Source organism: Rhinatrema bivittatum, chromosome 1 (assembly GCF_901001135.1).
Source record: "Rhinatrema bivittatum chromosome 1, aRhiBiv1.1, whole genome shotgun sequence".
Taxonomy (NCBI): domain Eukaryota; kingdom Metazoa; phylum Chordata; class Amphibia; order Gymnophiona; family Rhinatrematidae; genus Rhinatrema; species Rhinatrema bivittatum.
The window spans coordinates 209,115,879-209,143,672 of NC_042615.1; the positions used below are offsets into that span (position 1 = coordinate 209,115,879).

Sequence of the window (27,794 nt, forward strand, 5' to 3'; positions counted from 1 at the left end):
TGAAACCTAGAGTGACTAACTGGGTTAGAAAGTTTCTGAGTGGGAGGCGACAAAGGCTAATGGTAAATGGAGTTTACTCTGAGAAGGAGAGATTACTAGTGGTTTGCCTCAAGGATTATGTCTGGGACTGGTTCTTTTCAAAATTTTCATAAGCGATAAAGTGGAAGGATTGTCAGGAAAGGTTTGTCTTTTGCCAGTGATACCAAAATCTGCAACAGGGTGGACAGCCAAAAAGGTGTGGAAAACAGGAGGAGGGATCTAGCAAAGCTCGAGGAATGGCCTAGAAACTGGCAACTAAGGTTTAATGCTAAAAAATGCAGACTAATGCATTTAGGATCCAAAAACCCAAAGGAGAGAGACAATATTGGAATCAAAATTCTTCTAAGCACAAAGGAAGATTGGGATCTGGGGGTGTTTGTAACTGATGATCTTAAGGTAGCCAAACAGGTGGGAAAAGCAACAGTAAAAGCCAAAGCCAGGAAGATGCTTGACTGTCTAGCAGGGGCGGCTCAAGGCAATCTGCTGCCTGAGGCATGGAATGAGATGGTGCCCTCCGCCCCCACTTTTCCACACACACCTATACATGCATACACACATATACACTCATTCACTTCTCTCTGTCTTCCATTCACACATGCGGTCTCATTGTTTCTTCTCAACTCGATTCTCATTAGCCATAGGAGCCTCCTCTTGCCCCAGGCCAGCAGGATATGCACTTCACTTCCTCCTCCTCCTCCTCCTCCTCCAGTAGCATCGGCCCACTCTGCCCTTGTTTTATTTTTGGCTTGCGACTCGATCCTGTTGCTCCTCCTCCTGCATCTTCAGTTTCTTGTTTCCTGTGAAGGAGGGCGACACTCCTGCTCATCTTTCTTGCCACTCAGCAACGGGATTCACATTTTCTTCCAGGGGCCCGGGTGCTGATGCTCCTCCTCCTTCGAGCGCACGCTGCTCCAGGCCCTCTCTCTTCCAGCCTTCTGCAACTGGGCACTCGGAGTTTTCAGGTGTTGGCCCAGAGACCCAGTAATTCATTCAGAATTCCAGAGTATCCAGGCCAAATCCAGAGAGTTCCCAGGTATGAGTGTGAGGCAGCCGCTGCGAGGGTTGCCAACTATCAACTTTGAAAATTCCAAACACTGAGACGTGCGAAGTAAAATTTTCACCTTTGTCCTTCCAAATGACTATTTATTTTTTAAAAAAACTTTATTATTTGCCTTAGTACTAGAAATCTGTGCACGAAGTGAAGTACAACCAAATGATTCCAAATATAAAAATACCAATAACTGCCACCCTCACATTAGGAAGAATCAAATACTTGTCATTTATCAGATTACACAAACTTTCTAATAACTCTTTAAATCTATTTTGCCCCAATACTTTCGCTTATCCCTTGAGCCAGTGACCAGTATCATAGAAAGATACAGATTATGGCAGCTAAAGCTCAAACTGCTCCATCCACGCTGCCTAATTGAGATTCCTCTTCTTTGGGTAGAAGAGAACACATATTCTCACATGCAACCCAACACCAACTTCCCACCACTATCTTGTCTTTTTCACCTGATATCACAGCTCTATTGCAACTTGTGTTGCATGTGGGCTTGGCACCAGAAAGCCATGAGTAAACTGAATTACAATTACAATATAGTAAACCTCCAAACCAAAACAATACTAACTGCCAGCACACAAACAGTAAAAACCCTACCTAAGAAAAAGCAACACTACAAATATTACCCGAGGCCTTAAAACACCAATACACTTATTAGGAAAACAGAACAAGCAAGGCGGTTAGAGATTCCTTCACAGAAACTACAAGCTTGCAGAATACCCTCACCTTGGTCACGCATGTAAAACACAGACAGATGCTCACCAAATACAGAAAAAAAAGTGATCATGCAACTGGAAACTGCTACAAGCCAAATTCTGTATATAATGCAAGAATGGAAAAACAGAAACATTGCCATTCCTCACAAAACAAACAATAAAACCCGGGGCGGATCCAAGATGGCCGACTGATCGAGCATGGCATGTGGATCTCTCTCGGGCTATTTTCCTTTTTTGAATTTTCTGCCTGCTAACTGTTGCCTTAATGGGTAGGAAGAGAAAGCCGAGGGCAGGGCCATTCCCCACGGCCCCTTCATCTCAATCTCTGATGAGCCCAATGGATACCCACACTGTAAGAAGCAGATCTTTGTCGGGAACTCAGCCGCTGGAGAGAATGGGAGGAGAATTTGAGCTCCCTTTTCTCCCAGGCTCTTTGTCACCCTTGAGCCTGACCAAGGGAATGCCACCTAGTAATCCTGCATTGGAGAAAGGCCTTCAAGAATCACAGGAAATGCTGTTAAACCTTGCGGTGGGTTCGGTTGTTTCAGTGGGGAGTGACCGGGCACCTAGTTTCTCTGCTGCTCGTCCATTTTGCGATCTTGGACAACCGGACGCTGAAAGTTTGCGGGATAGATGACAGGGAGGTGACACAGGAATTGTTCAAGGTGCTTAAGGGTGCCATGAGTGAACTTTTCTTATCTCCTGCTTCATTACCTCCAATTCAGAGACCCTCTGTGTTCTCACTGGAAACTATTTGGGTCACTATAACTGAATTACGTGGTTCTGTTTTGCAACAACTATCTCCCATGACTTTGCAATATGAGAACCTGGACAGTAAAGTTATTGGTTTATATAATACATCTACCGAATTAGAGCAACAATGTTCATCACTTCAGATTCAAGTGAATTCAATTCAGCAATCTCAAACAGCACTGATTAAAGAAAATATCAGTATGGCTTTAAAGATTGAAAATTTGGAAAATTCTGTGAAGAGTAAAAACCTCAGGTTTATAAATTTTCCAAAGTTACCTTTAATATCTTCTAGAGAAATGTTTAGGAGATACCAATTAGAAATTTTGCCAAGTTCCTGAGGATGCAATTCCATCTTTCTCCAGAATGTATTATCTGCCACAATTTAAGAGGTCTGGGAATGATCTGCAAGGAGAACAACGGAGACCTTTGTTCCAGCTGAAGGGTCTAGCATTGATATTACTAAAATGCTTGAAACATCAGATACTGAGATGGCAGTCCCTGCAACACTTCATTAGTTCTTGAGCCGGATAAAGACTGGTTGTTGAGACTCTTTTTGTCGGCATGACTAGAACCTTTTTTACCATTTAAAATTAAAGTTTTCCCGGATGTCTCCAGGCAGACCCAAAAGAGGCGAAAGCAATTTCTTTTATTACGTCCTAGGATCCAACAAGTGGGGGGTCTTTTTTTCCTTAAATTCCCACGCAAGTGTATGGTTAAATACCAGAATAATTCTTTTATTTTTATGACCCTCCTCAGTTGACCCTTCTACTGATCCTTCTGTTGACCTCCAGTCTTAATAGTCTCACTATAGTTCCCTATATCATAATGGCTGCTTCTATGATCTATGGCAGAGAGATCTATTTTTGGCTGAGAGAGCCATAAACGCCACATATTTTAAAATGTAATTCCATGAGAGCCATACAATATGTTTAAAACTAAATACAAGTAAATGTGTGCATTTTATGTAAGATCATACTTTTAAAGTACAATAAGTCTCTGAAAATATTACACCAGGCCTTAAGACACCAATACATCTCCTATTAGGAAAACGGACCAAGTCAGGCTGCTATAGAGTCCTACACAGAAACTACACACCAGCAGAAAACCTCACCTGAATCACGTGCTGCCCCTCACCTAACATAGAATAAAGAGACCAAAACGCATAACAAGAAGCATGCAGAAAAAACTGAATTGGAAACTGCAACAAGCCAGAGTCTCTGTATGCAGTGTAACAAAGGAAAAAAGAAACATCACCCATCCTTATAAAACAAATCAAGAAATATAAAATCATCAGCAGTAAAACTGTACTAACAAAAAGAACATATTTCGAAACAGCTGATGAGTGGAATATCCAATATTTAAAAACTCATATAAAACATTTCCAGATACCAACAAAATATTTCAAAATAGCAGACACAAAGACCCAGTAATGAAAAATAATAAGGATACAAAAATTTTTGCTCTGCATACCTGGGAACGTTTGATATCCAGGTGTCCTGAGATTGTTCTGAATTAGCAGGAGGCGAGGTGGTTTGCTTGGAACTTTCTCCTCTCTCAGTCATATACCAGCGCTCTCTCTCACACTGGCTCTCAATGACACTAGCGTGGTCTCTTCTTCCCGCGCACGCACCCGATGCTCACCACTTCCTCTTCCGGGCCGCGGGGGGGGGGGGGGGGGGCGGGAAGAAGAGAGCACGCCGGTGCTGCTGACTCCAGCTGTCCTGCCGCGTTCCGCCCGGGCTGACAGCATTTTAAGCCCAGGCGAAGGAGGACCGGGGAGCAGCTGGGTCAGCGGGGGACTGGAAAGAGTGGCGACACTTGTCTGCGAGCCAGATGCAGCCCTCAAAAGAGCCATATCTGGCTCGCGAGCCATGGGTTCCCGACCCCTGATATATGGCCTATTTTTTTTTTCTTTTTTTCCTTGGGTTGTGGATTGGTGTTCTCCCCCTTATTGAAGACTGGATTAAAAATTGAGCATGTTAATAAGTATATGTATTGATTGGTGGTTTTCTGCCTTTCTTTTTTTCTAATTTTCCATCATAATTTCTATTTCTCTGAAGATTGTCTTGTATAATTTGGAAATTGCATAAATAAAAAATGTAAACAAACAAACAGTAAAACCAATTAAAACATCTTAATAGTAAAACTATATTTTAATATGATTCATAAACATTTCAAAGAGTTGATGAATAGGATAGCATCCAAGGATTAATAACTCAAATAAAAATTTTTTTAAATTTATCAAACACTAATATTTCAAACAACAGACACTTCAAATAAAGTCAAAAAATTCAGAGATAAAAAATATCCCCCGCTCTCCATACCTGGGAACCTTTGATTTCCCGTCACCCTTAAATTGTCCTGGATTTAGGGAGGGAAGCAGGCTGCACACTTTATCCTCCCTCTCTCTCTCTTATGCATACGTTTGTTCTCTCTCACACAAACACATTCATACACAAAGATACAGGCTCTCTTATATGCTCACTCTCTCACACACAGAAAAAGGCTGTCCCACACATTCATTGACTCTCTCGCTCATACACATACAGGCTCTCACACACTCGCTGGCACTCTCTCGCTCACATACTCAAGTTCTCCCTCCACCATCCCCCATAAGCTCTCATCACACACAAACAGACTTTCTCTCCCTCATACATACTCACTGGTGCTCTCTGGCTCCCACACATAGCTTTTCTATTCTAACACATTCTGGCTCTCTCCCCCATCATGTATATATAAGCTCTCTAATACTCATGGGTTCTCCCCCCCTCCCCTTCTGCTCTCTCACATTCACTGGCACTCTCTGCTCCCCATAAAACACATACAGGAGTCCTCTCACACTCAGAGGCTCTTTCCTTCTCCCACACAAACAGGCTCTCACATTCACAAGTTCTCCCCACACACACACAGGCTCTCAGAATCTCAGTCATTGGCATTCTCTCTTCCACACATACATAGGCTTTTTAACCCCCATACTCATCCTCTCACTCACTGACTCTCCCACACACATACACAGGTGCTCTCAAAGGTTTGGAGTTCTGCTTCAGCACACCCACGGCCCGCCGGAGTCTCTTGTTTTGCCTCAGCGGGAGGAGAGGTGCCGGTTACCTTTTACTTGTTGCACTACAAGAGAAAGAAGAAGTATTGGTGGCCCCACTTCTTTGTTGTGCTGCGGGTAAGAGTTGTAGAATTAGTAGCCTCCAAGTACCTTTTCTTTATTCACTACAGGAAGGAAGGTGTCTGCGGCTCCATGGGGCATTTTGTTATTGATCCGCAGGTATGAGGCGAGGTGCCAGCAGTCCCATTGAGCTTCTTTTTAATTTTTTAACTTGTACCATGGGTGGGAAGGTAGGTGCAGGCCAAGAGGTGACATTGTCACCAGGCTTTCTCTTGTTTCACTGTGGGCAGGAGGTGAGATGTTGGCAGGGGACCTTTTTCTTTTTTTCATCGTGGGCAGGAGATGAAGCCCCAGCGACCTCACCAGGCTGTCTCTTGTTTCGCCGCGAGCAGCAGGTGAAACATTGGCATGGGATGCCAGGACCTTTTCTTTTTTCATCATGGGTGCTTCACTGGTGACCTCATAGGGCTCCCTTTTGTTTGGCATGGGCGGGGCTCAATATGTCAGCCGCCCCACAAAGCCTTTTATTGATTTGTGGGTGTGAGAAAGTTCCGACAGCCCCGTTGAGCCTTTTTTAAATTATTATTTAATTTGGGCTGTGGGCAGAAAGGTAGATACTATCGGCTAAGATTGCAGCAGAGACAGGGGAGTCAAGCATAGGCAGACAACTTTCAGGAGGTTCAGCGCCACCTTTGGCTGTGGAGTTAAATCACAGCTCCTTCAAGTTAGGTGATCAGATGCGATGCAATGAATAATTGCTGTGCTTGACTGCAGGGTTAAAATCAGGACGATTTCCGGACATTATAGTCCTCTGTTTTCCTGACAGTACTTTAAAATTCTGTACTGTCCGGAGAAAATCCGTACAGTTGAAAACCCTAGCCACAGTGTGAGGCAGATGCCACAGCGGCGTTCTGAGGGGAGCATTTTTTGCCACCTCAAAATTCTGCCGCTTGAAGCAGCCTCCTCTCCCTGCCTCATTATAGAACCACCCCTGCTGCATAGGCAGAGGAGTAGTCTGCAGAAAAAGAGAGGCAATATTGCCCCTGTATAGCTCCCTGGTGAGACCTCACTTGGAATACAGTTTTGGAGACCACACCTTCAAAAGGGTATAAACATGATGGAGTCAATATAGAGGGTGGCTACTAAAATGATCAGTGGACTTTGTTCTAAAGCATATGGGGATAAATGTAAAGATCTAAACATGTAAACCCTAGAGGAAAGGTGAGATAGGGCAGATATGACAGAGACATTTAAATATCTCAAAGGTTTCCATACTCAGAAGGCAAGCCTCTTTCAACAGAAAGGAGGCTCTAGAGCAAGGGGTCATGGGTTAAGAGTGAAAGGGGATAGACTCAGAAGTAATCTTAGGAATGGCCTCCCAGTGGATAAATAGAGGGGATCTCTTAGGAAATGATGAGAATTATAATGCTAAATTAATTGGGGGGATGCGCAGACTAGATGGGCCATTTGGTCTATTTCTGCTGCCATGTTTCTGTGTTAGAATTAAAACAGTTTATAGTTGTTCAGTTCATGGTTTTCACTTAGTGAGATTATAATTCCCCTTATTTATCAAATTTTAAATATATATTTTTTATTCATAACTGAATGATTTCCCTCCAAAGCGTTTTCTTTTTCTATAGTGGAAGAATTTTGGGTGCTGTTTGGAAATCAGGAGGGAAATGACTAGAGATGTGCATCATTTTTTGTGTTCATGTCGTTCTTCGTTTTTCGGCCGCCATGGAAAATGTCATTTTTTTTCGGTTCGGGTCTTTTTTTTCACGAAAAATCGATTTTTAGTTAGTGCGCGCTAACTTCCCCTTAGTGCGCGCTAACTCCTGTTAGTGCGTACTAACAAAAACCATTAGATTTTGTTACTTTTTGTTACTTTTTGTTAGTGCGCACTAACGGGGAGATAGCGCACACTGACTCCCTCCCATTAGTGTGCACTAATCGGAAAAACAAATTTTTGCGAAAAAACAGGAAAATCCTTATTTTTTTCGGGCTCCCTGAAACATGCCGAATTGGACAATTTTGTTGCAATTTTCCAATTCGGCAAAAACGAATGCATATCTCTAGAAATGACGAGGGGTTTGTTTTGTGCCTCCAAGTAATCCTTCCTTTAGTTTACCTATTTCCATTCGCTGTCATGATTTGTATTATAGTTGCTAAAGCTAACACAGCAATATAGTAAATGATGGCAGAAAAAGACCAAATTGGCCCATTCAGCGATTTTTACACTTTCAGTAGATAAACATGGAAGGGAGTGGGCAGTGGAGTGCCTCAGGGATCTGTATTGGGACCCTTACTTTTCAATATATTTATAAATGATCTGGAAAGAAATACTACAAGTGAGGTAATCAAATTTGCAGATGATACAAAACTGTTCAGAGTATTTAAATCACAAGCAGATTGTGATAAATTGCAGGAAGACCTTGTGAGGCTGGAAAATTGGGCATCAAAATGGCAGATGAAATTTAATGTGGATAAGTGCAAGATGATGCATATAGGGAAAAATAACCCATGCTATAGTTACACAATGTTAGGTTCCATATTAGGTGCTACTACCCAAGAAAGAGATCTAGGCGTCATAGTGAATAACACATTGAAATCGTCGGTTCAGTGTGCTGCGGCAGTCAAAAAAGCAAACAGAATGTTGGGAATTATTAGAAAGGGAATGGTGAATAAAACGGAAAATGTCATAATGCCTCTGTATCGCTCTATGGTGAGACCGCACCTTGAATACTGTGTACAATTCTGGTCGCTGCATCTCAAAAAAGATATAATTGCGATGGAGAAGGTACAGAGAAGGGCTACCAAAATGATAAGGGGAATGGAACAGCTCCCCTATGAGGAAAGACTAAAGAGGTTGGGACTTTTCAGCTTGGAGAAGAGACGGCTGAGGGGGGATATGATAGAGGTGTTTAATATCATGAGAGGTCTAGAACGGGTAGATGTGAATCATTTTTTTACTCTTTCGGATAATAGAAAGACTAGGGGGCACTCCATGAAGTTAGCATATGGCACATTTAAAACTAATCGGAGAAAGTTCTTTTTCACTCAACGCACAATTAAACTCTGGAATTTGTTGCCAGAAGATGTGGTTAGTACAGTTAGTATAGCTGTGTTTAAAAAAGGATTGGATAAGTTCTTGGAGGAGAAGTCCATTACCTGATATTAATTAAGTTGGCTTAGATAATAACCACCGCTATTACTAGCAATGGTAACATGGAATAGACTTAGTTTTTGGGTACTTGCCAGGTTCTTATGGCCTGGATTCGCCACTGTTGGAAACAGGATGCTGGGCTTGATGGACCCTTGGTCTGACCCTGTATGGCATGTTCTTATGTTCTTATGTTCTCCATAAACAATTTGACACCAACTGCCCACCCTAGATGTCTTTACTTGAACTTTCAACCTATTTCTTACCACTGCCTTCATGTCAATCCCAAGGATACCCAAAATCTGTTAAAGTACTGGTCTCCATCATCTCCACTGGTAGGTCTCCATGATTCTTACAAAATGAAACAAATCAGATACCCATAGCCCCCTTCAATCTCATATTTGCAAGTTTTCTAATAATACACATAGCAACCAAAACTAGGAAAGCCAATCTCCAAAACGTATTTTCTCTCCATGCGTATTGAAGTTTGGATTTTAACTATGGTCACTCCGTACAAGTTACCCCAATACTTACTTGGAAGTCCAATGCAGCCATACCACTGCTGCTAGGGCCATTACTGCTGTTCTCTGAGGGCCACTCCAATACCTTCGTGAAAACCCATTGCAATCATATCACTGTTGTTAGGGTTATAACCATTAGAGATGTGAATCGGAACCGGAATTGGTTCCGATTCACATCGTGCATTTTTTTTCATGCGGCCCATCGAGTTTTTTTTTATCGGCTGCGCCCGAGCCGATAAAAAAAAAACCCACCCCGACACTTCAAAACAGATCCCTTAGCTTCCCCCACCCTCCTGACCCCCCCCCCAAAAAAACATTTTAAATCACCTGATGGTCCATTGGTGGTCCCGGGAGCAATCTTCCGCTCTCAGGCTTTCGGCTGCCACTAATAAAAATGGCGCCGATGGCCCTTTGCCCTTACCATGTGACAGGGTATCCATGCCATTGGCTGGCCCTTGTCACATGGTAGGAGCACTGGATGGCCCACGCCATTTTTAAAGATGGCACCGGCCGTCCATTACTCCTACCATGTGACAGGGGCCAGCCAATGGCACGGATACCCTGTCACATGGTAAAGGCAAAAGGCCATCGGCGCCATTTTTATTAGTGGCAGCCAATGGCTCGAGAGCGGGAGATCGCTCCCGGGACCACCAGGTGATTTAAAACATTTTGGGGGGGGGGTCGGGAGGGTGGAGGAAGCTAAGGGAGCTGTTTTAAAGTGTCGAGGTAGGTTTAGGGATTGTTTTTTGTGTGCCGTTTTTCCCACCCTCCCCCAAAACGATAAGAGAACCCCACGAACAATTTTGTGTGGTTTTCCTATCAGTTTCGGGGAGCCCCCGATTTCTGACGACTTTGAAAATATCGTACGATATTTTCAATCGTCAGAAATATGATTCACATCCCTAATAACCATTGCACCATGTATTGTATATTACCCTTTGGCTACTCTCATGGCCTTTGGTGTCCTAGATTATACTTCCATTTTCCCTTCACATTTTGCAAGTAAGGATCCTTAGTGTTTATCCCATAAACACTCCTACCATTTTTTGGTGCTTGCAGACACCCCTAAAGAATGTCACTTATCAACCAGAATGTCTTTCTGCGATTCTGCCACTAAAAAAAACCCTATACATACCTGTAGAATAACTGTTCATCATTGTGGAAAGTGTATTTTTGTCTATCAGTTGATTTTTGAAGTACACAAAAATGTTTGTATTTCTTCATTGTATCATTACAACAGAACCATGAAACATTACTACCTAGAAAGAGTGATGGATGCATGGAGCAGCCTTCCAGAGGAGATATTGTAACATTTCAAGAAAGAATGGCATATGCATAGATGATCCTTAATGGTGGAAATGCTAAGCTGAAGATGTAGTATTGCAATAGGAAAGGAGAAAGGGCAAATGAGTGGGACTTTGAAGACGTTATCTGTTATCGTATAGTAAAAAGGAGAGTGAAATGAGCATCACATATAACAGTGGATCTTGCATTTTCCCTGACTTTTGGTAATTGTAGGAAACCAAGATCTAAAGCATGCCAGGAGTGAACAGCCAAACTGAGCCAAGCGAAAGCAGAGAACCTTTCTCTTCTTCCAACCCCCTGGACCAATTCCCATCCACTCCTGAGCTCCACTAAGCCAGTTTGCAGTAGGGAGGATATGAGTGACCATGTTTTCCTCCTCTGCCATCCAGAGCCAGACTTACGATTTGATCTGGGCAGCACTACAGTGTCTCAACCAGTTCAAATCATGACTATCTTGGTAGCAGAGGCATTGCTGCTCATCTCCTATTGTTGGCCAGCTTGGTGGGTAGGGCAATCAGCAGGACCTGAAGTAAATGATGGGGGGGGGGGGGGGGGGGGGGGGGGGCTAGAGAAAAGGTATCAACTAAGGAAGAGAAGTGAAGAGTAGAAGAGGATCAACACCAGGTTTGAGGGTTCAAGAGAATCAGTACCGGGAGTGGGGGGAGTGAGAAGTGGGATTGACAATAAGAGGCAGGTGAGATAAAGGATAGGATCCAGACAAGAAGGGATATGTGTGAGGGAGCTCTCTCTCTCTATGGTAGCAGTGTATGCAAGAGAGAGAGTGAATATGAATCTGCACCAGAAGAGAGAGAGAGTGTGTGTGTGTGTGTGTGTGTGTGTGTATGTGTGTTAGAGAAAGAAAGAGGGAACGGGTTCCAGGGATGAATGGGTGAGAGGAGAACTGCACTGGAATGGGAGATTTGTATGTGCATTTTGAAAGAGAGGATCTGCACCAGCAAAGAGAAAGATAGAGGTTTTGTGTATGTGTTTGTGTGTGTGTGTGGTTTGTTGTATCTGTGAGAGAGAGAAGGGGGATGGGTCAAAGCCAGGTGGAGTGCGGGATGTGTATGAGAGATACTGGGGATCTGCCCCATGGAGGTTGTGTTAAGAGGTTATCTGCACTGGAAAATTGTGTGTGTGTGTATGTGTGTATAAGAGAAAGAGAGAGAGTGGGATCCGCTCCAAGGGGAATGGGAGGAGAATTATCACAGAGGGGGCAGGATCTGTGTCAAAGGCAGAGGAAAGGGTGGGAAAGGATCTGTTCTGAGGTATATGCATATGTGTGTATAAGAGAAAGGGGATTGGAGCCAGAGGACTGTGCATGTTGTGTAGCACCATAGAAATGTTATGTAGTAGTAGTAGCAGCAGTAGTAGTAGTAGAACTGTAGGGGAAATGTGAGAGAGAGGGAGGATCCATGCCCAAGGTGTGTGTTTAAGTGGGGATTCGGGATGGGGAGAGAGTGTAAGAGAGGAAATTCCTCACCCCACCAATTGTGGATCAACTCTTCCCAGTACTATATGGTTATAATAGTATTCTTTAAGGCCCTCTGACTAGATGACTGCATTCAGGTTGTGATCATCCTCACTCTTATCAAATTCCACCACAACACTGGCCTGCATCTTACCCTGAGGGATAAGAAAAAGAGAACTGGAATCCCAGATAAGAATGAGAAACATGTTGTTGAGGAAAAGAAGGTACAAATAATCTTGAAAATAATGCATAAATTGGCATACAAAATAAATGTTATAGTGTGGAGTTTGCATATTAGATTTAAAGAGATGGATAGTTGTAGCTGTAGTAATAAATAAATATATATATATTTAAGAGAATTATGCCATGTCTGAGAAGTCACTGAATAAAAACCAAAGAAATAAAACGTAGCTGTGTACATATACATTTTGTTTCTTGTTCATAGCTCTGGGCTAAGGAGTACGTCCTGTCTGCTGTTCTGCAGAACCACCTATCCGAGAAATATGAGAAGATTATCCAAGGAGTCTTAATCCGATTAAGTGGCCTCAGTGAGGAGTACGTATGGCTAACTTAGAAAATACTTCCTGTTACTAAAAGTATAACCACAGATGAAAGGGTGGAAGCACTGCTACACAGAGTAACCAGTGACTTCAGAAATGGAATTTCGGGAATCACTTGTCATTAGTACCTGCCATTAGGAAGAGGTTCACACTGTTGTCATGATGATGGGATTAGTAGGTGTGATTATTATGCAGATGACACCCATTTAATCGTGCCCCTATAGACTAATGAGGATGGCACCTTGGAAAGAACCCACAAATACTGAAATGAAATTTCAGTTTGGTTATTGGCAAGTAAGCTAATATTGAATAGTTCCAAAACTGAGTTATTGAGAATTGGGAAGGAGATCTCTGCAAAAGTTGCCACCTATACAGATTGGTGACATGGAGTGAGAACTGACACTTAAAAAAAACAACAAAATACCTAGGGGTAATAATGGAAGAAGCTTTAGATTCAGAAACATAACTGCTGGCAGGTGCCAAAAAAGCCTTTATAAACTAAAAGTTAGTATGAGGACTACATCTGTATTTGGATGGCAGGGCCATGCAGTCTGTGGCCTTCTGTTTTGTGTTATCCCACTTAGACTATTTTAATGCATTATTGGTGGTTTACCATAATGTCTATTAGATAAATTGCAAATTACTTCAAAATACAGCAGCCAGAATTATTTTGGGGAAAACACAGAGAGGGAGAATAACACAAATGCTTGCATTAGTTGCCAGTTTCAGCACTCATTAAACTCTAGGGATGGGCAGCCCCAAAATTTTCATTTTGGTTTGAGGGAGGGTGGTAGTGTTCATTCAGTTTGTTTAATATATATAATTTTTTTTGGTTGAGTTTGTTTGCCAAACAGAAAAAAATTAAACAAGAAAGAAAACTCAAACCAAAAAATGTCAATAAAAAGAAAAAAACTGGTTTCTGCTGGTGCTGGCTGCCAAATGATTTCCAGGACCCAGCACCAAGGCCTAGGCCTAAGCTTGGGCCTTCCCTCTCTGTAAAACTGCTGGGACTAGAGAACTCTCACCCTGACCACCACTTACTTGCTTCTCAGATCCTGCTTATAAAAGGACAGGAATTAAGCCCAGTCACTTCTGCAAGGGTCCTGGCATGTTAAAAATGCCATCCGCCTGTAGGATGGTGCCATTTTCAAAGTATTAGGACCTGGGCAGGAGTGACTCAGCATTTCTCCTGCCTTTTTAAAAACAGGATCTGGGAACGGGGTAGCTGGGGGGGGCAGGATGAGAGTTCCTCAGCCCCAGCAGTATTACATGGGGGAGGGCCATGCCCCCCAGCTCAGGCCTAGCCTCAGCATCAGGCCCAGGCAGTTTTTTGGCTGAGAAAACCCAGCCAGGGCCACCAGTTTTTTTGTTTTTAATGTCATGAATATGAAAATTTCCAGATATATATAGGAGGCTGTTTAATGGAATAAACAAAAAAATGGCCTCATTTCTATTTTTGGCATTTGCTGGAAATTAATGCATATCCTTAGAAATTCAAGGTCTTGGTTCTACTCTTTCAGGCTAATAGATATGAAATGCCAGCTTATTTGGCGAGGATGCTCTGTTGATATCAACTAAGGTGAAGCTAGGAGACATTATTATGTATCCAAACCTTTAAAGACTTCCAAAGGATGCTTTTCTGAAATAGAATATTTTTGGTGGCAGTTCCCATATTGTGGAATAGCTCGCCTAAAGAATGGAGGTGAACTATTGGAATTTTAGAAAGAAGGGCTCGGTTAACATTCTCAAGGTAGTTAAATAGTAAAGTTCAACAGTTTGTTTGGTTTTTTTTTTAAATGTTCCATATTTGTTGTGATTTTATTTTGTATTCTGTATTTTATTATTTGGATTATTGTAGTATATCTAACCCATTTTTGAACATTACAAAAGATCATTACAATAAACATCTAGTGAGTGCAGAAGTGAAGGGATGTTCTTTGGCTCTGTTATTCCTGAAGATTGTGTTGTTTGTTAGTGAAATCGATAGCTGCATCAGCAGATGCTTTGTTTGAGTTAGAACGAATTTAGTACCATTTTTAGTAAGATCATAGGAATGCATGAACACAATCCTAGAGTACATAAAACAAAAATAGGGTCCAATCTGACAGAACTGAAGTTCAGGGAGCTTGGGGGAAGCTGTTCTTTTAGCTCAAATTAAAAATACATTCAAAACTCAAGCCTTGATTTATTTCTTTACTGTTTGTGAAAGATAAATATTTGATTATACCAGAAAATGTATTATGTATTATTCCAATAGTCTTCATATCTATGTAACCTTCCTTCATGCAAATGTAAAAGGTCTTTGACAAGCATTAAATGCTGCTTAAAATATCTTAGCTATACTGTGCTTCTAAGACAATCCTGGCTTTCTTGGCTTGTGCTTCCAGGACAATACTTGGAGGCTTTCAAAGTCATTAATCATGCATCTGCTCCTGTCACTGGTTCAGCCTTGAGCATCAGTATGCAAACAACTGAGCTATTCAAGGAAGCCGTGGAAATGAAACGAATTGTTTATTTTCCACAGATCAACAAAGTACGTGGTGCAGAAACACAGGCTTTTGATGCACTCGGTTCTCAGAACCCTGACTCAGCGCAATTTTGCTATGGCTACCCTGACACAAATGAAGATGTCCAGGAAGAAGAGTATCCTGCTGGAACTGAGGGAAGAGTACCTCCTGGAGAAGAATGCCTCACACTGTCAGGATACCCACCAGTGGCAACTGCAGCAGGAGATGGTAAAGAAGTTCTTTGCCACTCAGTCATCCCAATTAATCTATTAGACTCTGTTTTTTAAATATATGTCATCTAAAGGAATTATTTGACTTCCAAACATGCTTAACAAATGGGGCAAGCAATTGGTGGTTTTCCTTCCCTCCTTTATTTAAAAAAAACAATGTTTTCTATCCCAAGCTTCAGTTTTTGTACTGCTGCTATTTTGATGTGAATACTCTCCATCAAAGAGACGTCAGTCTCCTTGGTTTAAATATTGGTAGCATCTTTTTGGTGTTCCATGGTTATTACCTTCTTTATCCTTTAACTCTGCCAGGTCAGCTAACCTTCAGTTTAGGTGGTATCCTTTATGATTTAGAAGTGATGCACTTAACCCAAATTTTCAAAGCTCTGCGCACACTACAACCAGGAGATACGCACGTGGCCGGGTAGTGTATGTACTGAGTGCATTTTAAAAACAGCCCAGCCACGTGCGTATCCCCCGGTATGGGCAGAAGTGCTGGCCTATCTCAAAGGGGTATGCCAGGGGACGTGGTCTGGGCAGGGCTGGGGTCGGCCAGGATCTGTCCCATGGGCTTCTGCTCCAAACGAGCAGGTAAGATATAAAACAAAAAAATATCTAATAGGTAGGGTTTAGGTATCGAGGAGGAGAGGAGAGGGGAAAAGGCAGGAGGGGAGGTTAGGTGGATAGGGAAGTTCCCTCTCAGTCCGCTCCCTAATTGGAGCAGACTGGGAGGGAAATGAGAAAACCCTACTCCCGTCGCCGTGCGTTACTTTGTAAAATCCCCCTGTTATGCACAGAAAAGGCCACTCGCCCACACATGCGTGCACGGGAATCATATTTTATAACGTGCGCGCATGTTATGAAATAGCCATGTCCATTTGTGCCTGCTGGGAATCATGCGCACATGAACGCACACCCCTTAAATTCTATAATAAACCCCAAAACATTTTATTTTTAAGTATTATTTTACTTTTAGCTTTAAAATGTTTCCTTCAAAACTACTTAGACTCTATACTTCAGACATGTGCATTATATTTTGTTGACACTGATTTCTCTGCCATTTATTTTATTTTATTTAAAATTTTTATATACCGGCATTCATGATACAATCACATCATGCTGGTTTACATAGAACAGGGGTGTACAAAGAACAAATGAGTAACCTATTAGTGAGGAGGAAGCAGTTACAAATAACAAGGTACTAGAACTGGGAGTAGAGAAGAAAGGGAGAGGATAACATTAGATAGAGATATTTACATTAAATTAACATTTTTACAATGGGAGGTAGTTCAACAGGCTGCAGGGGTGTCCCTGATTTTTCTCTGTGCTCTCAGAGCTCAATTTTCAGTGGTTAACCAGCTAGCTTTGGGCTGAATACTAAGGAGTTAATTTTGAAAAGGATTTACATGAGTAAATATTACATATAACAGCAATTTTCAGAAGCACATTTACATGCCTAAAACCTTTCAAAATTTTGCCTTATGGAGTGAATTTTCAAAGGAGTTATGTGCGTAAAACCTTTTGAAAATTACCTCCTAAGTGCAATAGAGCTGACAGCTGCCTGCAAATTAGTAGTATTTTATTCACGTTTCTCCAGGTGTGAAGACCAATCCTCTTTCAGAACTGAGTAACTTTATCTGCCTAACCTGAGACATATAAAGTTATCTGGCTAAAGTCAGACAGATAAAATTACCTAGTTCTCAAAAGGGATTGGTCCCTTCAGTAACAGCTGTTCGTGAAGTAACCAATCATTGATCTTTACACTTGGAATGGTGAATAAATGAATACCAATGTGCTAGGAAATATCAATTCTATTGCACTTAGTAGTCATCCCAGGAGGCCACTTTTGGGAAGTAGTGAAGTTAGAATTTGGTCAGCACATTTTTTGTAAGGTAGGGAATTGGGTTGTGGCGGGAAGGGACAGAGAATTGGTGCCCACTCAATTTGCTAATTTTTTTTTAAATCAGTTATCCAGCTAACTTTAGGACTGCTTTTTTTATCCAAAAAAAGTTAGCTGAATAACGTTAACCAGCTAGTAGTGATATTCAGTCTTAGCTGGGTAAATGTAGGCTCTGCCCCCAGAACGCTCCAGTCCTAACTCTTTTTTATCCAGCTGAGTTTTTAGCAGGGCAGTATATTTAGAACCCAGGGTTTGTCGGGCTAGGCAAACTTAGCCGAACAAATCATTATAAATATTGACCTCTAAGAAATTCAGGGGTAGATTTTAAAAGGAGCATGTGCACATCCACGTGCGCGCCGATTATATAACATGTGCGTGCCGGCACATGCATGTTAAAAAAATCTGTTGGCCGTGCGCACATGCACACCGGATTTTAAATTCCGCATGCTCATGTGTGGGCAGCTCGCACAGGGGGGTGAATTTTAGTAAATTACACACGGCGACGGAATCGGGCCTTCCCTCGTTCCCTCCCAGTTGGCTCCAATTAAGGAGTGGACTGGGTGGGAACTTCCCTAACCCCCTGCCTAACCTTCCTTCCCTTTCCCTTCTCCAATTCAATCCCTAACCCCTACCTGCGTGAAAATTTTTTAATTTTTCCACTTACTGCTTTTCCTGAGCAGACGTAGTTTGCGCTTGCCGGCCGGCTGCTGGCGCATGCTTCCCCGGGACAGCAGCTAATGGCCGCTGCCTCGGGCAGCCTCCGACCTACCCAACCATGCCCTCTGGCCTGCCCCTTTTTCAAGGACCAGCACTTGTGTGCCTATCGGGACTTATGCGCATGGCAGGGCCCTTTTGAAAATGCAGGGCCCGGCCACGCACATAAGTCCCAATTGTTTCGCACATAGCCGGTTTAAAATTTGGCCTTTAGTGTTTCTTGAGAATGAGAAAAAATTGTTCTCAGATATAATAATTGAGACTGTGCAAAAATTCTATCCATTTTAGGATTAATTCAGGAATAGAGTGAGCATATGGTTGAAGAATGCTTGTTCTTAGCCCTAATTTAGAAGTCTAATTTATTATATATTGCTTTTCATTTTGACCAAAATCTACCAAACTATTATTATTTTGAGCATGATTGAATACAGCTAGAATAAAGATAGCCTTCAAGGGCTTCTAAATGAATTACAGATTCCCATTTATAGTGCTATTATAATCTTATTGTAAGCATGTGTTCCAAGAATGATTGCTAACTGATAGGGTCATTCACCAAAATGCATTATGGTGTTAACACCCACGATAATGCATGCAATACTAATGGGGTGGGATCAGGGAGGGGTTTGGGTGGGATTAATGAAAATGAAGGGCATTTTTGCACTGTGCGATAGCGTATGGCACTCTAATGCACACTGGAAATAACTAAACCTTTTTTTCTGGCATTAAGCTGTGCAAAATGCCCAAAATGGTCATAATGCAATTTGCGATAAAGATTGCAAATTGCATTTTGGGTATTTCTAGGCTGAAGGGGGAGGGGGGAGATGGGAGAGGGAGAACCTTCACAGTATTCAACTATTTATATCACTATAGGAGGGCCAGCTAATAACTCGAGGTGAGGTTTTGGTGGTGGTTTAGGGTTTAGAGGCCAGTTTTTCATGCATAGGGAGATGTACGAACAGCACAGTACACCTCTGTGAAGATTTGACATTATTTGGAGTGAGAAAAGTCTCACAAAGATGAAATTTTGTACTATGTTATCTCGCCCTAGCTTGATGGCTATTATAGAGTCCATCAAGCTAGGGCAATAGAACATAATAGAAATTTCATCTTTGTGAGACTTTCCTCACTCCAAATGACGTCAGATCTTCACAGAGGTGTACTGTGCTGTTCGTACATCTCCCTATGCATGAAAAACTGGCCCCTAAACCTTAAACCCTAAACCATCACCAACACCTCACTTTGAGCTATTAGCTGCCCCTCCTCTAGAGATATAAATACTTGACTGCTAGAAGGGTCTTAGAGATAGTCTCTCTCTCTCTCTCTCTCTCTCTCTCTCTCTCTCTCTCTCTCTCTCTCTCAAGTTTACTGTACCATCCATGGTGCTGTAACTCTAGAATTACCCTAAACATATCACTTTTTCTTACCGCAGGCATTAGGCCTGCAATATTACCTCATTTGGATGAATCTAGGGGTTCGTAATATAGCAGCAGAAGCCATGGACAATAAACTCTGCTTTGTTTTCCTACTCTGACCAATGATTCTACCACATTCATTTTTTTATGCTTATCACAGGTTTTTGGCATGAATAATCCTAAAAACGCTGATATTTTATATTTTCTTGTCCTCTTTTTTTTCCCCTTGACTTCTTCCTTGTCTATCTAGTTTTCTGTCTGTTATTTCACTTGTAACCTGTTAGATTCCTGTCTGTTTCTCTCTTAAAATCTTCATAGTTTACAGGACTCAGCAGATCATTTGCATCTTTGGTTCAGTGTATCAGGAATCCATTCTTTTCTCAATGCTGCCTCTGCAAAAATGTTCTTTAGTATGACAGATGACAGAAATTCTCTAATTATTTCTTTTGGAGGGTTCAGTCAATAAGTGATCTCATATATTAAAGGACCAAAATCACCTCTATTTCTTCATCAATTTTACAACTGAAAAATCAGAAAAATTCTTTTCCACTTGTCCACTAATTATGACCTCATATAGGCATTTTTTCGGAGCCTTCTTTTGAATGAGTGTGCTGCTTAGCAAGTAGTATATCTCGCACTACCACTCAATATATAATCATAGGTCATCCAACACCATTTTTTAAATTTTTTTTATATATGCTTATTCATCTTGATAAAATCCATAAACTTTTTCTTAATCCTTGTTTTTCATAGTAATAATGTTACTTAGCTTATTCAAGCGATATAGATTGAAGAAACTTGTGCGACTCTGTGCCATGAGGATAACAGTATGACAGTCATGTTGTAAGTGGATTGTTTTACTCTGGTCTTTGGACTCTTCAGTTAAAGCTTGACTTTGCTGCTGCTTGCTTCATCCATTGTGCTCCAATTGATTCCCCTGTCATCCCTTCAAGACTTCAGTAGGAACCTATGTGCGTCTAGCAGTGCTATAGAAATCATCATATCAGGTTCAGACTTTTCTATAAATGTACTCACACATCCCCTCTCCTTTCAATCTCTTTGTCTGGATTCTGGTCCTTTGCTCTCTGCATTACATCTCATTGATGGAATCCCTTCTCATTTGTGTTCATCCCTGCCATGTTCCAAAAAGACTTTTAAAGATATGTTATTCTTGCCCATCCTGATTAATGCTGATCTCTTTCTCCAGCTTTGTCAGTTTTTTGTTTTTGACATTTACATTGGCTCTGTGATTCATTTTGTCAAGCTTTGACTTTAACAGTGTTCAGTGAACAGATATACTGTCTGAATTAAGAAAAGGCTAATTGTCTGGTTAAGAACATTCCTTATTAGCTAAATGTTAGACCCAAACATTTTGCCAGCAATCTTAACTGGAAAGTGAAGTTCTTACTGCTGTTTTCATTTTCCAGTAGCAGTTCCCATTATTGCTGGCTGAAAGTGAGAGCTACCCGTCATTATCTACAATGCCTTAGAGATACCCGCTTTATCATATAACCATGCTTAAATGACTTCATATTTACAATCGCTTCAAAATATTAAATGGAAAATAGAATATACACTGCACAGAGTGAATAAAAATGTCTTTTTTCCCCTTATCCCTTACAGTTAGAAATAGATACGTTTAGTATAAAATATATTTTATCATATATAATTTACCATAGCTTCATATTAGAATTAATTTAGCAAGAAGAGCAATCCAGAGCACATCACTTATATTTAGTTAGCAGACCTATTTTCTACCATGCAGTATATAGCAATGAACTCCCTCTCTGTTCCTTTTCATTGAATAAAAGGAGTCTCGGATTTCAGAAGAAGAAAGAAGGCTGGAGGAGGAAACACAGCAGGAACGCTCAGAATTCCACCAGCAGCTACTCGCAGAGCTCCAGGAAGCATTACAGCTCCTTCAGCAACACGTGGAGCGTGGGATTGGCCAGGCACTGGTGCAGCACGCACAGCAGGAAGCAGCAAGAAGCATGACCGAACAAGACAACAAGGACTTCAAGGTACTAGGCTTTGGAGAGTGGCTGCTGCCTCTCAAAAAGAGAGCCCTTTTTACATCTTATATTACAGAAGATAAAATAATCATAACTGCAGCCATCCTGGTCCTAGCTAAATTTACTTCCAAGCAGATTAAAAATCATGGATTTTCATGATCTAGAGCTACATATAACTGGATGCATCAATTGGATATTTTATAGTTACACAGTATCAACATATCTGAATAGTAGATAAGTGCTTTGTTTTGTTTTATCAGTTTGGGCTTCGTTAGCGCGCAATAACACGAATTCAAATTTTTTCCGAAATTTCGGAAAACTTCAGTTCGTTTTTCGGTGCCCCCAAATCATGACGAATTAGACAATTTCAGAAATTCCTATAGTAAAAAATAAAACTCATCATGAACGGTGTTAACTTTATGCTGTGTGTACTTTTTTTTTTTTTTTAAAATGTAATGATCTCTCCTATAATGGCCTCCGGCCATCCAGAGAACCTAGCTCCATCTACAAGAGGACTGGAAGATTTCATATTCCAATTGCATGCTTCCATTGCCACCAATTTGCAATCTATGGGCCAGATTTGTAAACGTATGCATGGGCGTAGATTTGTTCGCTCAACCCGGCGCGAGCAAATCTATGCCCGCGCATGCAAGGGGGTGCACACATGTGCACCTTGCACGCACCGAGCCCGAGGGGAGTCCCGATGGCTTTCCCTGTTCTCTCCAAGGCCGCTCCCAAGGGAACGTTTTCTCTGCCCCCCCCCCACCTTCCCCTCCCTTCCCCTATCTAACCCACCCCCCAGCCCTGACTAAATCACCCCCGAGGCAGACGTAACTTGCGCGTACCGGCTTGCATAACCCTTTGAAAATCTGCCCCTATGTGTAACTTGTGATGGCCATGCAATGGATTCCATTCTTACTATATACTGATAAAAAATGCCACAGATCATATCAGGCAATGGGTCCTGTGAGCTAAGAATATTTTCCCATAGACATAAAATGGGAGAAAACCTTTAGGACATAGGCCCTATTGTAACTTGTTGGTCAGTGCATCCAAGCATGCCTCAAAATTGTATCACATATAGTATGTTAAACCAAGTTCAGTTATGTCCCACATTCAAGCAAAGCACAGAACATGCGCACAAGGACTGGAATCAATGAATTGCAAATCTTGTTCCCTCAATGTAGAACAGCTAATAGACATGTTACACAAAGCTGATACCACTGTAAGAGAGTGAAACCAAAAAAATATGCATTACCCCAATTTGCTTATTTCAAGTATAACTCCATGCATTGTTTTTTTCCTGAAATACAGAGATTAATGGTGTTAAGGTGAGAGAATGAAATGTAATATTCAATGTGCTGAGCAGAAATTTTCTTTTTCTGCCTCCTTTCTGTAGCTAATAAATCTAATGAACCTCGGTCTCATTGTTTTGTAACAGTTGATTAATAATGTACTCTAGGAGAGGTTGATAGATGCCACCTTGGAAAGCGTGTATGTGACCAGCAATAGTGTCAACAGACTGGTGCACAGTTATTATCAGAAATTAGAACAGATCTTGGAGTCATATGAGCAAGAAAAGCTGAAAAGATTAAAAGGTTTGCAAGGTAAGACGACAATTCCTCATAAATACTCTTTTACATTAAAAAGAAAATGATTTTCCCTATGTGTTGCAAATATTGTCAATATTTGTGTTCAAAAACTATGTGATTGTTATAACCACAATTCTAACTGCAGAACCAAGTTGTATAAACCTTTTTGCATTCATTGGTACCAAAAACTGTAATTGCTCAGGACTGTTCACTATTTCTTTTCTTGAGTGAATCAGTGTTAGTTTTGTGTAGCTTCATAGCTGCACAAAGATACAGTGCTTTATAATTAATGCAGCTCATATGCATAGGTAATTGTTCATATCCAGATATGCTACTTAAAGCAGCAGTAGCAAAAAAAAATAAATTACTCAAAACAGCTTGCCACTTAGCATTATTACTTCCTTTCTTTTGGTTTTGCCTCTAGGTTTTCTTTCATTTGTATCCAAATGTATTTTTGTTTTTACAATTTTTTGGTACAGAACTTTGTATGCATTTTATTATAACAATGCCTCCTGCTCTCTCCAAATCCACTTTCTGGTTGTTCATGCTATATTCCCAATTTCCATGTGCCAATGAGCGACCTGGGTGGGGTTCTGATAATGATCAGCTTGCTACTGTGCTTAGATCATTTACTTATTTATTTATGGAGATAGGATATTCTGCCTTTTCCCAAAGTTGGTCTCAGGGTGGATTGCAATACATTTAAATGAAGTGAGGCAGTAGATCAGTTTACAATTGAATCAGAATTTGCAATTAATGAAGTAATGGGATCCATTATTGGAAATCCCTTTTGTGAATAATTTCAATAATTGTGTCATTCGCACAAAACCAAATCAGTTCCCTCTCCCTCCCCCACATTGCATCTGACATCCAAATAATCACAGATCAGGGCAGATAACTTCACCAACTACACCCCCAGGCCTCATAACCAAAAAGATCCCACTATTCAGTTATACTGAGATATTCTCAGCACAGAGCAGACAAAACAAATGGGATAAACCATCCCCACAAACACCAAAGCCATCCACAATGAACTGCACCTCCTGAGTGGTGTACAAACTAAGGATCTACAGACAACTTGTGTGTATCCAAGACAAGTACTCATGACACGGATACCCCCCAACATCTTCAAATCTACCCATAAGGCTACATCTTCACGCAAGCTGTTACGCATGCCGCCCGTGGCAGCCCCGCAGCGCGGCCTTCTCACCTCTTCAGACGGACTCTAGCTGCTGGCTCCTCTTTGCTGGCGCCAGTGGGATTGGCCGCAGCCAGGGGAACTCAAAGCACTTCAGCGCTACTTAGGATTTCTCAACTATTATTGTCACTTCATCCCACACTATTCAACACTGGCTGCTCCACAGACAGCCTTGACCCTTAAAGGCCAAAATACACGAGATTGACCACCTGAAGCCTTTGCCACCTTCCATCGTTTGAAAGAAGCCTTCCAGAAGGGGTCCTGTTTATATCACCCAGATCCAACTCATTCCTTTATAATCAAAGTTGACTCCTCCGCCATTGAGGCTGGGGCCATCCTAAGTCAACGCACTGCCTCTAGTGCTGTAGTTCCCTGTTCCTTTTACTCCTGTAAATTCTCACCGGCAGAGCAAAGTTACAGCTTCGGGGACCGCGAACTGCTCGCCATAAAGTTGGCTGTCGAAGAGTGGCGCCTGAGGCTAGAGGGCGCACAACATAAATTTACAGTGTTCACTGATCATAAAAATCTGGAACATTTGAGTCAAGCACAATGGCTCAATGCCGTCAAGCCCGATGGGCTTTATTCTTCTCTAGATTTGATTTTGAACTCCGCTATCGCCCAGCTGACAAGAACCTCCAGGCGGACGCCTTATCACGGTCTTTCGAGCCTGAAGACATTCTGGAAGAACCAACCCACATCATTAACCCAGTTTGTATCTCTGTCTGCCATTCATCCAGTTCCTACTGGAAAAATAGTAGTGCCCCAATGACTCTGAGAAAGAGTTCTCCGCTGGGCACACGATTCCAAATTTGGCAGTCACCCAGGATGAGCACGAACCATGGCACTGCTCCAGCGGTTCTTCTGGTGGCCTACCTTGGCCTCTGACACAAAAACATATGTCAAATCCTGTAATGTTTGTGCACAGCAGAAACCCCCAGTCAGGAGACCTTGGGGTCTTCTTCAACCGCTTCCAGCACCCGAAGAACCGTGGACTCACCTGTCTACGGATTTCATCGTGGATCTGCCACCTTCTAAAGGTCACACCATAATATGGGCCACCATGGACCGCTTTTCTAAAATGGCCCATTTTGTACCTCTACCGGGCCTGCCATCCACTCCAGAGCTAGCACGACTGTTCTTCCACCATATTTTCAGATTGCATGGATTACCCATGGATATTGTCTCAGATCGAGGTCCTCAATTTGTCGCCAGGTATTGGTGCTCACTCTGCCGAAAATTCGGTATTAACATCAGCCTCATGACCGCCTATCATCCGCAGGCCATCGGGCAAGCTGAACAAATGAATTGCTCTTTGAAGGCTTTCCTGCACGCTTAAATCAATGACCAACAAGATAACTGGTCGGACCTCTTATCCTGGGTAGAGTTTTCTCACAACTCTCACATCACTACAGCTACTGGTACATCCCCATTCTCAATCATCAATGGGAAACAACCTTGACCACCACTACCCATACCTCTATCCGTGCCATCTACTGCGGCACAGGCTACTTCAGATGCCCTTAAGACACTATGGGAACAGACAAATCTTTGCCTGCTTCAGGCTGCCTCCTGGGCCAAGAGAACTACTGACAGTCGACACCGCTCGGCTCCTGAATTCCTTCCTAGCCAGAAAGTCTGGTTAAGTACCAAATATATCCAACTTCGAATTCCATCACAGAGATTTGCTCCCAGGTTTATTGGACCTTTTCCTGTTACCCGATGCATTGGACCTGTTACATACCAGTTTCGGCTGCCCCTTACACTGGGGATATATAATACATTCCATGTATCACTTTTAAAGCCTGTCATTCTATCTTGGCCTGCCCGGAAAGCTCCTGAGCCACCTCCTCTGGTGGCAGAAACTGATATGACGTACAAGGTCCATGAGGTTCTAGACATCCGTCGCAGGGGCCGCTGATAGGAGTACCTCCTTTCTTGGGAGGGATATGGACCCGAAGAGAATTTGTGGGAGCCAGCCCGAAAAATTCTGGATAAGACCCTCCTCTTGAATTTCCAGCATGCCCATTTGGGCAAACCCCAACCTCCAGGAGGGGGGCGTAAAGGGGGGGGGGGGTACTGTTATGCGTGCCACCCGCGGCAGCGCCCTCTCACCTTTTCAGATGGACTCCAGCTGCTGGCTCCTCTTCCCTGGTGGCAGTGGGCCGCCAGCTCTGACCTCGGGTTCCCTCCTTTGCCTCCGGCCCTGCTGCACTGCCCAGTGTTGCCAACTAGGATGTTCCTGTTCGTCGGGCCTCTCTGCCTCTCCCACGGAGAGACCAGCACCGCGCCCCTTCCTAGGTGCGTGCGCACATGCAAATCAGTGATTCCTTTAAAGGGCCCGCGGCAGGAACCTGGCCGCGGACCCGGATGCTGACGTCAGAACCATCAGCATATAAAAGCTCAGGCCTCGCTCCATAGCATTGCCTTTTCAACAGGTCTCCTCATACTCCAAGTACTCGTTGCTATTCCTTGAATCGCCTCATCATGTGTTCCTATCTTCCTGTGGTTCCCGGTTCCTGTTCTCCTAGTTCCTGTTCGTCTATGTGTTGGATTGACTCTCTTGTCTTGACCTTCGCTACGCCTGACTACTCTTCAGCTACTCTCCAGCCCTGGATCTCCACTACGCCTGACTAACTCTCCAGCCCCGGATCTTTGCTACGCCTGTCTACTCTTCAGCTACTCTCCAGCCCCAGACCCTGACTATGCGTGACTATTCTTCAGCTACTCTCCAGCCCCAGACCTTCGCTGCGCCTGACTACTCTTCAGCTACTCTCCAGCCCCAGACCTCTGCTACGTCTGAACATCTCTGCCTTCTCCACGCCCTGACCACTGCCTTGCCTGATCACGTCTACCTGCTCCATACCGTGACTATTGCCTGGATTGACTATACCTGCTTTCTCCATGCCCTGACCCTCGCTTTGCATGACTACGCTAAGACTCTCCTTCATTCAGAGTTCTTCGTTGCTTGCCACAACCTCCATTCACCACCAGCTCAGAATCCAGCCTGTCAGTGACGACTCTCCTTGCCTATCCTCTGGATGTGGACCTTCAAGACTTAAGCCTTCCTTTGCTCGGGTGCCTCTAGTTCCCTATTGTTCCTTTGGCACCTGAGCCCTCATACTGAATCCAGTCCAAGATAGCATAGTTCTATCTACCAATTGCTGTCTCTGGGCTGAACAGCTATTCACCTCTTGCTAACCTCGAAGCCCATCTAAGTTCTACCTGCCCTGGCACCCAAAGGCTCAACCCGAGGGAAATGAAGGCTGGAATAGGTGAAGCTCCAGCAGCCTCTAGCTTCAGCCCACTCCACCTGCTGATGGTGGGGACCTGTAGGTCCTCACCTACGGGTTGCATCAACCCCACCTCAGCCCAAGGGTCCACCTCTGACATAACACAAGCAACACATAAACAAGTGAGGAGGAGGGTTAGCAAAATTTTCAGCCTAAAACCTGACCTCCAACCCCACCTAAGAGATCATGGAAACTGACTTCATGCTTTTGTAGGCCAGTACCCAACCCAAATGAGG

General features: G+C 42.7%; 1 protein-coding gene across 4 annotated transcripts in view; it reads left to right on the plus strand.

Moving 5' to 3' along the window:
• Positions 1 to 27,794, plus strand: part of EVC (EvC ciliary complex subunit 1) — a 206,532-nt gene that overhangs the window by 141,904 nt on the left and 36,834 nt on the right. For all 4 annotated transcript variants that reach the window (XR_003854806.1, XM_029591185.1, XM_029591175.1 and 1 more), the window contains 4 exons: positions 12,592 to 12,701; positions 15,231 to 15,441; positions 21,278 to 21,487; positions 22,941 to 23,085. Coding sequence is in view for 3 of the 4 variants with exons in the window: in XM_029591185.1 (XP_029447045.1) it covers positions 12,592 to 12,701; positions 15,231 to 15,441; positions 21,278 to 21,487; positions 22,941 to 23,085 (676 nt within the window). In the remaining variant the exon portion in view is untranslated. The remainder of the gene's footprint in view (positions 1 to 12,591; positions 12,702 to 15,230; positions 15,442 to 21,277; positions 21,488 to 22,940; positions 23,086 to 27,794) is intronic.